This window comes from Rhea americana, unplaced genomic scaffold, assembly GCF_003343005.1.
Source record: "Rhea americana isolate MKP2758 unplaced genomic scaffold, rheAme1 scaffold_260, whole genome shotgun sequence".
Classification (NCBI taxonomy): domain Eukaryota; kingdom Metazoa; phylum Chordata; class Aves; order Rheiformes; family Rheidae; genus Rhea; species Rhea americana.
The window spans coordinates 526,495-537,596 of record NW_028186380.1 but is presented as its reverse complement, the minus strand read 5'-3'; the positions used below and the strand labels follow the sequence as shown (position 1 = coordinate 537,596).

Below are 11,102 nucleotides of genomic sequence, written 5' to 3'. Positions count from 1 at the left end.
AGGCGGCGGGGCGGAGGTGCTGCTGCTGCTGCTGCTGCTGCTGCTGCTGCTGCTGCTGCTGCTGCGCCGGGGAGAGGCGGTCCACGATGCTGGAGAGGCAATCCAGGCTGGACAGGGCGCTGCTCTGCTCCGCCGCGCAGCCTGCGCACGGCCGGGCGGCGCCGCGTTAGAGCGGGGTCCGCCGCTCGGCCCGTGGCAACCCCCCCTCCTCCGCGAAGCGGCGGGGAGGGGAAGTGCGGGGAAAGGGGGAAGAGTGTGGGGAGGGGGGGGGGTGTCCGGGCTTACCGTGGGCCATTTCGGAGCAATAGACCGCGTCGAAGCTGCTGCCTCTCGCCGACCAGCCGGGGCTGCTGCACTCAGCCTGCAACACAGCCAGCGGGCAATGCTTGGCCCGGCCCGGCCCGGCCCGGCCCGGCTCGGCTCGGCCCGGCCGCCCCCGGGGCCGCCTCGCCGCTACGGTGAGGGGCGCTCCCGTAGGGAAAGTGCATCGCGGCGCGGAGCGAGCCCCGGCGCCCGTGGAAGAGCTGGCGCCAGGCTTGGCCGGGCCTGGCCCCTCTTGCCGGGTCCCACTCGCTGGGGCTCCCTCTCTGGCCTCTGCCCCAGGAGCTGCCCCTCTGCTGCCTCAGCACCCGTTTGGAGGGGGAGGAAGAGGAGTCCCCGGGGCACACGCTGGGGGCGCCGCTAGCAAAGCTGCACGCGAGCCCGAGCACGCCGGGCTGTCCCTGAAAAGGGGCCTGTTTTAACTACACGCGTCCCACTTTTCCTGGCCCTGCTGCATTCAGCCCCCCCTCCGCCCCGGGACCCGTCCTCCGGGCCTGCCCCCCCCCTCCTCGCCATGCCCCACTCTTACCATCCCGTCGGAGCAGCTGGAAGTGGGGCTGGTGGGCTCTGAGCAGCTCTGTCCTGGCAGGTGGTAGTAGTTTTCTACCTGTTCCCTTAAGAGTTCCTGGAGGCTCTCGATGTATCTGATGGCGTTTCGCAGGATCTCTACTTTGGGGAGTCTCTGGTTGGGGTTGGCAGTGGTGCACCGCTTCAGGGTCTCAAACGCCTGGTTCACTTTCTTCAGCCTCCTCCTCTCCCTCATGGTGGCCGCCTTTCGCCGGTCCGTGGTGGTGGATTTCCTCTTGCAGGCTTTGCAAGCCCACAGGAGGCAGCGGCCGGCCTGGTGGTGGCCGGTGGGAGCTCGGACGTGCTCCTCTTCCTCGGAGCCGGCGGGCTCGGCGGGCGGGCGGGCTGCGAAGGCAGGCAGGTCCCGCGGCTCGAAATCCTCGGCGAAGTCGCCCTCCGGGGAGGAGAGGCAGGAGCTGTCATAGAAGAGCTCGGCTGGGGAGAAGTGGCAGCTGTCCATCACCTCCATCGCCGCCGGCTCTGGGCGAGTCGCTCTGCAGCTCGCCGGGGCAATTTCCTCAGTAATTAGCGACCTGGGGCGAAGTGTCCCTCTGGCTGATGCGGGGGGCCCTTATATACATCTGCATGTTCAGGGAGGCTGGTCCGCAGCGGCTAGTGGCTATTAGCATATCCCACCACATCCCCCCGTCGGGGGCCGTCCGGGCAAGCCCCCCGCAGCGCCCAGGGGACGCGCCGCTCCGTGGGGCAGCCGCCGGCACGGCCGGCTATCGCATGCCGAAGTTTGCACCCAAGTCTGCGAGGTGGCAGTTTGGGTGCGGAAAGGGAACGGGAGGTAATAAAAGCACGTGAAACGCTGACATTTATTCCCRGTCCTTTCCGAGTGGCGTTTGTCGTCGTCCCCGAACCCACACCGCTTTGGGGGCAGCGACAGCCGAGGCATTAACATCGAGCCTGCCACTGCTGCACTGCGACTTTCGTGTCTTGCTTCACCCCCCCGCCCCYCGTTATCCAGAGCTAGCCTGAAACACTTTACCCCTCTTTTCAGACCTCATAGATACACATATACGTAATTTTTTTTTTCATTTATCTTAGGCGGTGTTTTGTCTTGCAATTAAATTTGTGTCATCAGACGTTTGCATTGACGGTCTGGAGGGCAGAAATGCACAGCTACGTGTCGCAGGGGCCGTGAGGCGCCGCTCAGGTTTTAGTGCTCTCGCCTCGGGTCACACGCAAAGGTACTCACAAAAGACAAGTGTGCGTGTTCGCTCCCAGGCAAATCCCCTTCCCATTCCTTCTCCTACTCGTGTGACCCGGCGCTGCTTAGAGACCCAGCAGCCGAGCAGTGCCTTGGGCTCGCTAATTTTCTGCTTTCAGGCAAACTTGTACCGTTACAGATGCGTCCCAGCTGCCAGTGCAACAAACCCCTCCTGGAAGTGTAAAATTTCTAACCCCGCAATCCCTAAGTAACTTTACACAAGTCAGGGACAAAAGCTTTGCAGAGATCCAGCCGCGGCAGTAGCTCAGCGGAGCTGTGCAAGGGTCATTAGAGTGGTAATGAAGCCATTTAACAGGCTTTTGCTAACGCGCAGGAATCCTTTGGTTTCATCCAGGTGGCTTTTGTAGTCGAGGAAAATATTAGGAGAGGGCAAAGGCGACCTTCCGTACCTGGGAATAAAAACATGTTACCTAGGCGGACTCAAACGGAAAGCGAGTGACCGAGCAGAGATCCAAACACCAGCGACCAGGACAAATAAATAAATAAATAAATCCTCAATTGGTGTCTTCTCAGGAGGGGACATTACAGGGGACATTTCCATCCGGATGCTCACGGAGCGTCAAGGGAGGCAGCGGCGCATTCGGGAGCCACCTCGGCCGGGAAAGCGCCCCGGCCCCGAGGCAGGCGCSTTTCAGCCCCAAGGGCCACAACTTTTCCTCGGGGAAATTGCGACCCACGCACACCCTTCTTCCTAAGAGCGGGTGCATAATAATCTAAAGGCTTGGGAAGGCTGCGTGTGCATTGCTGGGGTTTATTTGGGGCCATAAACCGGGAGAGGGGGGGAGCCCCCTTTGAAATGAATCCTGAAGGAAARGCAGAAAGTTGATGAAGGAATAAAGTTACAGAAAGGCGAAGGCGCAGAGCTGCGGTCTTCCGCCGCTTTGAGGTGCGCGTTGGCCTTTAGTTGGGCCACATCTGAGGGCGGGCGGTGCCCCGCTGCTTCCCTCGGAAACCGTGGGCCAGAGGAAGCGGCTCTGCTCGGCACCGACTTYAACTCCTCGCTGCGCTGAGCGGGCGCGCACACGCATTTTGATTCAGCGCGKTTGCGCTGGCTAAAATAGACCCGTTTACGGATTTCGGCTTTGTGCACGAGTAAAACGCGATCTTTGAAGTGCCATCGCCTTTCAGTGGTTTCTCCCCAAGCGTGCACTGTGCGTCTCTGGGTGCACAAGGCCAGTCTCCTTGCTCTTGTTGCATGTGGACCTTTAGCTCCCAGCTTTAACTCGTAATCCAGAGGGGCTGGGGTTGTCGAGAAACGTGCCTTTTCCCCAAAGTCTTTGAGGACCTAAGAAAATTTGTTTCTCTTTCCCTTGAATATTTGGGGGAGGGGTAGGAAAGCCTGTCACTCAGGAAGAAAAGAAAAGGATCTGTAATTAGTATCCCTTAAGAGAGCCCAGCTCCTCTGGTAAAGTGATCTCAAAACAAATTTGCAGAAGTGCAGCAGGCGAGTGGAACTAAAGAGAGGGGTGAGAAAACACAAACTACAAGGCTGGCTAATGAGGCTGCTGCTTGCAAGGGCGGGGGGGAGGGGAGACAGAAGGAGATGGTGCTGCACTTCGGGTCTCCGGAGACTGAAATCCAGAAAGCGAGAGCGGCCGGAGCACTGGACACGGCCGCTTCCCCGTGGACTGGCAGGGAGAAATACCGAAATAGTGAACGTGGCAGCACCTTTGCAAAGGCTCGTGTCGTGTGTGTCCCCCGCAGCCCCCCGCAGTAGTCGCTCTTGCTGCAGCTATTCCTGAAGTTCAGCCCCCCTGCGGGGACGCGGCGCAGCGTTTCCAGTCCTTGCTCAAACGTTGCTAGCTTCGCGCTGAACAAAGAAAACGCGCAGCGGCTTTGCGCCTCGCGGCCGCGGCTCCCCGCACCTGGGGCTCTGCCGCAGCGGCTGCGCGGCGTGGCGCGGCCACCAGCGCCGGGGGCGTTTCGCAGCGGGGCCCGCGTGTGACAAACGTTTGGTTCCCCCCAGCGCTGGGAACCGGGCGCACCTAAGTAAACACATTAGTACCTGCCAGGGGGATTTGTGCAGAAGACAGCTGAAGAAGGCATTGGCCTCTGCTGGCTTTCTGGGACTCCCAGGAGAGATCAAAGGGGGGTTTTAGCAGCCTTGAGACTGGGAAAAGTTGCTAGTTCCCGCTATCGTAGGGACGTCCCAGCGAGCACATGGTTCAGTTATTCAACCTCTTCCCTCCCCTGCCCCCCACTCCCATTCTCCCTGTCTGGAAACCAGCTCATTTTTCCACGGAAAGGTGCAAGCTCTGGAAAAATCCTGCGGGCTCCTCAAGGCAGCAGCGACCTAAGTAGTGTGTTTTTTTTTGTTTTTGTTTTTTCCCTGTGGAAATAGTCRAGGGTTTGACGCCTGTCCGGGTTGCCTTCGACCTCGAAAAACAAGCTGAGCCCACTGCCGGGCTGCCCACCTCCCTCTCGGCTTTGCAGGCAGCTTTACGGAGGAAAATACAGACAGAAAATAAATTAACGATAATTTAAAAAAAGGGGGGGGGGACTTTAAACCATCGTGCCGCTTCGGAGGACGGCAAAAGCGAGGGGTAAAGGGAATAAGTCCTCTCCCCGCGCTGCCTCTGGCTGCGCGCAGGTGGCTCCCCGGCCGCGCAGCAGCGGCGCGGCGCCGCCAGGGCCCCGCGGGGGGAACGGCGCTGGGGGCGGCCGCGGGCGTCTAGCGGCGCGCAGGTTGCTAGCCTTGTTCATGGCCCTTCTGGAAAAAAAAGAAAGGAAAAAAAGCAGGACTTGATTAAATCACAAACTTCTTGTGCTTAGCCAGTTATTACCCTTTGATTTTGTGATTCCCGGGCCCTGTTTGCTTTGGGTTTGGACTTAGGTAAAGATTATCGTTATTAATATCAAACACAAACATTTTAATTGCAAACACACTGAGGACCTTCACTGGGAAGCCCGGCGCGTAAGCCACAGCCGCGGGGGTCACGGTGAGTCTCTTCGGGAGGTATTTTCTTTATTTAATGAAAACCCTTCGTTAGTCAAACTTACTCCAAACAATCGCTCAAGTTACTCTGCTGCTGAAGGCGACACTGCCGCGGGGGTCCGGGCAAGGCAGTGTGTTGAGGTTAATTGCTAGGATGAGGGTACATCGATCAGGAGGCACGGCGTCTGCGTGATACTGTATTTTCGAAGGTGCTTCAACGCGGTTCCTCCCGTTGGAAGGGGATCCTGCGGCTTTTCTTTCAGTGGGATTTTGCCTGAGACGTAGGCAACTGTATGCAGCCCTTCGAGTGGGAATCGAAACAAATAATACTAAGGAAGGCGACCGGCTACTAAACCTTTCCGAAATTTTTCCATTCCTGATCAAGCCTCTCGATTACGGAAGCCCGCCCCCCCCCCAATAGCAGTTTCGCTGTTTGGCCAAAACGCACAGAGCGCAGGCAAAAATTAGTTCGCCGAAGCGCCGATTTTCGCATAGCTCGTGAGTCCCCTAAGGGAAAGGGTTTGTTTCAAACCAGGAGAGTGGGAAAAGTGCTGCCGTGTCATCTCACTACATGCCCATCACACTAGATCGCCGCAATTAGTCCTTGCAACAGAATATCCCAGCAGAGAGCAATTAGAGCGATTACTTAACTTATTTAAAACTCAAGCGGGCCACGGTGCACAAGCAGGGAGAAAGGACGGACCGTGAGAGAGACCGCTCGCAAGGAAGTCCCTTTCAAGCGCTTCCCTGTCAGACAGACGTACCGTGCCCGTGCCGGTCAAGAAGGGTGAGACCTTCCAGAAACGTGGCTGTGACCTTTCAAAAAACAAAAACAAGAAATAAATCAAGGGTTAAAGTTGACGAAGAGAGCGCCCACGGGCAAAATTAAAGTAGCAGCCCTTTGCGTTTGTAAACTCGTCGGGAGAGCCCGTGTGTGTGTGTGTGAGTGCAACGAAGAGTGTGTTAGTTCCTGGTGGTCGCCCCTTCCTGGGATTATAAACAATCTGTTACAAGCCGTAAAGCTCCGACTGTGAGTAGCTCCCGCTCCGCCATCCTCGCAGAGCCTGTGTTTTTTTACATCACTGAGTGAGACGCTTCATATGTTGTCCCCCCCCCACCCCTCCCCCTTTCGGCCACTTAACTCCTTCCTCCCACAGGGACCCCGATCGCTTCTCCCCGCGGCTCAGGGAAATCAAGCGGAGTTACCTTTCCTCGGAAGAAGTCACAGCCCTCCAGCCCCCAAGGGAGCTGGCTCCTGTCAGAGCCTTTCGCTGCCCCATCAGGGTAGCAGGCCTATAAATTGTGCTGCGGACAGGGCCTGGGTTCAAGTCCTCTGGCGCCGAAAGGAAAAGGTGAGACGCGCTGAGAAGATCACAGGGAACGTGATAAATTAAAACACAGGAGGCTGGGCCGCTTCTCAGGGACTGCGGCTGTTGGGTCTTTCCCCATTCCCCCACAGCACGTGCACCTCAGATATGCAAAGTATATAAAGCTCCAGACAAGGCGGGAGAAGCGTCCTGGGGAGCCAAGCAAGCGCCGCTGCTGGACATTTTAGGGGAGCAATAACGAAGCCTTCCGAGGAGCGGAGGCGCGTTGCACCAAGCACTGCAAGGAAACGGCCCGCGGAGCGCAGCGCGCCTTCCCGGGCACCCCCAAACGCCTGCCCTGCTTGCCCGGGAACGAAACAGGGGAGGGGATAATAACGCCGCTGGAGCGGTCCTAGGCAAGGAGAGACTCTCCTCAGAGGAGAAAACGAAGGAAAATCTGTCCCGACCGCAGCCTCCCAGTCACACAGCTTGTGGCTCGGCTACTTAAGGTCTGAATCTTCGGGGCTTGATCTCGCTGAAGTCTGTGGCTGATTTTAACTCCAGGATCGGGTTATTATTTAATTACGAGGGGGAGAAACACTGTAACACAAAGAGCTTTATTTTACAATCCAAGAAATCCGTCTGTTCTTATATACAATATCACATTCCACCATTTAAATATATATTTGTCATGTTTACAAAAGAKAAAACAGTACTAAAATTATTTACAGAAATGAAACGAGGCGGGAACACTTTAAATACGACTAACACGAAATGCAACCAACAGCTTCACTCAGACAGGAATGAACCTTTCGGTGAGAATCAGACAAAGCGGATCACCAGTACATAAGTGAATATCTTAAATAAAAAAAAAGGATGAGGGGTGGTCTATGCAACGAAGTTTAAAGAAAACAAAACTCAAGAAAAAAAAAAAGTCGAGTCTGAGTTTGTGGGGGACACTTTCTTTGGGGACGGTGTACCTTGACTCGACCTTAACAAGGCCCCTGTCTGGTCTTTCCWCTGTATTAACTTAATTAATTAATTAATTAGGTTGGGGCGTGAGGGGGTTCCATCTCCGTTAAATATACTACCAGAGCAACAGGATTTATTTCTCCACCACTTCCTCCACGCTGGGTAGTTTGGGCTCGTCGGAAGAGATACTGTCTACTATCGAAGAGAGACAGCGAAGGCTGCTGGAAGCCGACGACTCGACGATGGAGCCCCCTGCTTAAAAAAGAAAGGAAAAAAATATTTAGAGACCAAACGGTTTCTCCTCGCCAGAGACCCTTCCGGGTGCGCTGACCTGGCAGGAGCGCCGGAGCGCCGCAGGGTGAGGGAGCGAAGCCGCGCGCGACCGTTACGGGCCGTGACCGTTAGGGGTAACGGAACGGCGCGCGCGAGCGGCGTTTGGGGCGGGGGGGCTCGGCCGCCGCTGCCGCTCGCTGCGCAGCCCACACGCACCGTTTGTGCCGGTTACCTTCTTTGGGGCTGACTCCTAGCCCTCGGGAATGATCAGAAACGTTTTGCCACTCGGAGCTGCAGGTGCTCAGGAAGTCTGAGCTGGGGATCTGAAGTAAACACACGTCGGTGGGGAGGGAGGGGACGGGAGTTTGGCGGGAGGGGGAGGGAAGAAGGGGCAGGGAGAGACACAGGGAGACGGCACGTATTAGCAGAGTGGATCGCGGCTCCCCGGGGCAGGCCGGCTGCCCGCTGGACATCCGAAGGGCTCGCACTGTCTTGAAGGAGCCCCGCTGCGTGCCCGGCGGCCCGGGCTGGGGCAGAGGCCGTGTTAAGGACGAGGGGAGAGGGTTAGGGGGCGGCGGTGCCGCCGCTGGATGTCAGGGCGGCGGGAGGAACCAGCCGGCAGAGCTTACATTTCCCTGCTTGGGGCTGAAGCTGAAGGGATCGCCCCCGATCTCCTGCATTTTCTCCTGCTGATCCAGCCTGTGCAAGAGGTCCTGCAGCCGCTCGATGTAGCTGATGGCGCTCCTCAGGATCTCCACCTTSGGCAGCCTCTGGTTGGGGTTCGCCACAGTCCGCCTTTTCAGAGCCTCGAAGGCTTCGTTGATCTTCTTCAGCCGCCTCCTCTCCCGCAGGGTGGCCGCTTTCCTCCTGTCCGTGGGGGCCGACTTTCTCTTGCAAGTTTTACAAGCCCAGATCAAACACTGACCGGGGCAATGAGGGGGTTGTAGTCCCGGGGGTGCCAGCACATGCTCCTCTCCGCTGCTGTCACTGCTGGCCTCCGGCTGCATTTGGTCCTGACAGGGGGACAAGGTGCCATCGCTGCCCGGGTACAGGGGGGAGCCCTCAGCCATCTCCAGCTGCTGCAGGGCTCCATTCTCCCCGTCCAAGTAGAAGAAATAGGAGCCAGTTTCAAAAAGGTCCATCATCATGCTGTCTCCTTGGCCTCTCTGCCTGCCGGAGTTGGGTGGCAGGCTCAAAAACACCCCGAGGAACAACCCAGATGGAATTTAATTAGTGCAGTGACATAAGCCCCCCCCCCCCCCGCTTTATATAGGAGCTGCTGAAACCCTATCCAACTTTTAGCTGTCGCGGTGCATCACCCTCCAAATCTGATTTCAGCCAGTCTCCTGGGCGCTGTCCTGAGAACATCTCCTACTGGGGGGGGGGAGAGGGAGGGGAGGAGAACAACTTTTTTTTTTTTTTTTAAGGAAAACAAGGAAAAATGATCTCCCCCTCCCCAAGCTGAAAGCTCCTGAACTCAGGCTGGAGTGGACGAGTGAGAGGTGGGGGCAAAGGGAGCCGTGGCGGAGCGGGGAATGGCTGGAGGACAAAGACGYGGGGCTGTGGCTGAGCCCTCCCCCAGCCCACCCCACCACAGCCCACTCTCTGCCCCGCTTGCACATACACGCACACGCACGCACACATATACACACACAGCCTGTGTGCTCCTTGCCCCAGTGCTAAGTATAGATCTATAAGGAGAGATTTCAAAGGCAGCTATGACTCTTCAAATAGACGAGTTAATATTTTCAGAAGAAGCCCCTGATATCCCTCCCCCCCCCAAGCATGCCATTCCTGTGACCCAAGCCGCCCAGGCCAGCCCAAGGTTAGAAGCCAAGCTCACTGTTCCTCTGTGCACAAGGGGAAGGTTGCCAAGGCAGAGCCTCATTGCAGTGCTGAAACACGCGTGGTTTTGCACCTCAGTTTAGGGCTTTGAACTGGACTTCCCCATGTTGCCTGTGAGGTGACAAAAGTGACTTCAGGAAACTGGGTTGCAGCCTGGTGGACTTCTCCAGACAGCCCCTGTCCTTGGAGGTGTTCAGCGCAAGCAAAGCCCAGGCATCTGTTCTGACTACAGCTAACTCCCTTGGGCTTGGCAAGAYACATGCAGCTTTGCGGCCCTTGAGCCAGAAATGGAGTTGTGATCACTCTCTSTTAGGGTATACTGTAATGTCAAATCAGGTGTAGGCCTCCCTATCTTCAAGAAAGAGAAGGTAGGGGAAAATGACCTGTTTGCTTCTTTCCCTGGCCCGTATTCCTTAAACCGYGTTGTAATTGCTCTCCACTTAGAGAAAAATACATGAATCTCAAAAGCTGCAATGAAATTGATCATTGACTTGCCTGATTCTCCAAAAGTGATTGCAAATCAGTTTTGCTGTGAGTACAAAAATCTTAAAGAGTATCTGTGATTTTATTTTAACCAAGTCAATACTGTTGAATTGGGTCTCATTTCTGCCTTAATATGGCAGGACAATATCCGTTTTTTTTGGATGAGAGAGAGAAATTCAGATTGTTCTCAGTGAAATTAATTTTGATACTATTATTCCAGCACTGAGCACCAAGAACTCTGTCACTATATTGCTTCTAGCAAATGTCCTTTGTGCTCTCTTTCTTGGGTTTCCAATATAAGAAAGAGCTGCAGTACCCAGACACTAGCAGTGTAGTGATGTTTCCTGCCAACTAATAGATGATTTTTGTCTACTTTATTTGTTTTCAGATTAAAGGAAGAGGAGTCGTGCAGTTAAGGAGCTRGATTTAAAAGAGACAATTTCCCAGTTTTCCTGCTCTGCAACTGGCTTTTTGTGTGAACTTTGACCAGTCATTTAATCTTGTGATTTAGTTTTCTRTCTTTAAAAAGGGATAAAATGCTGACCTTTCCCCATATTTTCCCCATCTTAGCAATCCAACAATTTAGAATGCTAATGATTCAGGGAAGAGCTGATCCTTGTCATAATGTGCCTCTCAGTGTCACAGGGACATCTGTGTCATGCTATTAATGATAGTAATAATGAAAAGAATAAGTTTGCTGAATATTTAAAACAGTTTCATCTTTATTAAAGTTATTTTCTTCTTTTAATTTCCTCTAGTTAWTTTTTAATTGCTTCACTGCTTCTCTTGGGTGTTTGGAACAAGGCAGAGAAAGTATCAGTGTGCTGGTAAGTTGCACAAATAAAAGCTCAGTTTTAGGGGAAAATGTCATTGCTAAAGTGTTGTCCTTTTTTGGGGAGTTATTTGGAATTTGGCATTTGGGAACCTCAGGTTTGGAAGCCAACTGCTCCTTTTGCTGTGAATGTATTTTTTTTTTTGCATTTAACAAGAAACAAAAGAAAAAGTTATTATTTTCAGCACTTATTCACTGATTGTTAGAGTAAGCAGTTCTAGTTCCTCAAAGTAATCTAGGCAAAATATAGCCCTTTATTGAACAAAACTGCTATCAACTGTAGTTGAAGTTTAGTCTAAATGGAGTGGTCCAGTTCCCCCATCACCTAAA

At 54.6% G+C, this 11,102-nt stretch overlaps 2 protein-coding genes across 3 annotated transcripts in view; both read right to left on the bottom strand.

Annotated features, from left to right (window-relative positions):
• Positions 1-1,488, bottom strand: part of MYF5 (myogenic factor 5) — a 6,892-nt gene extending 5,404 nt beyond the window's left edge. The window contains exons 1-3 of the mRNA XM_085307637.1: positions 851-1,488; positions 286-361; positions 21-141 (exon numbers count right to left, since the gene is read on the bottom strand). Of these exons, the coding sequence (XP_085163763.1) occupies positions 21-141; positions 286-361; positions 851-1,357 (704 nt within the window). The 5' untranslated portion in view covers positions 1,358-1,488. The remainder of the gene's footprint in view (positions 1-20; positions 142-285; positions 362-850) is intronic.
• A 5,380-nt stretch (positions 1,489-6,868) lies between these two features.
• On the bottom strand, positions 6,869-8,760 carry MYF6 (myogenic factor 6). Of its 2 annotated transcripts, XM_085307654.1 has the most exons (4): positions 8,242-8,760; positions 7,845-7,935; positions 7,459-7,594; positions 6,869-6,967 (listed from the first exon to the last, which is right to left on the bottom strand). In XM_085307654.1, exons 1-3 carry the CDS (start codon positions 8,758-8,760, stop codon positions 7,473-7,475), a joined length of 732 nt encoding a protein of 243 aa, XP_085163780.1. In that variant the 3' UTR covers positions 6,869-6,967; positions 7,459-7,472. The 2 variants fall into 2 exon arrangements, with proteins under 2 accessions (XP_085163780.1, XP_085163779.1); XM_085307653.1 differs by lacking the exon at positions 6,869-6,967 and having other exon boundaries at positions 6,971-7,594.
• Positions 8,761-11,102: the final 2,342 nt, after the last annotated feature.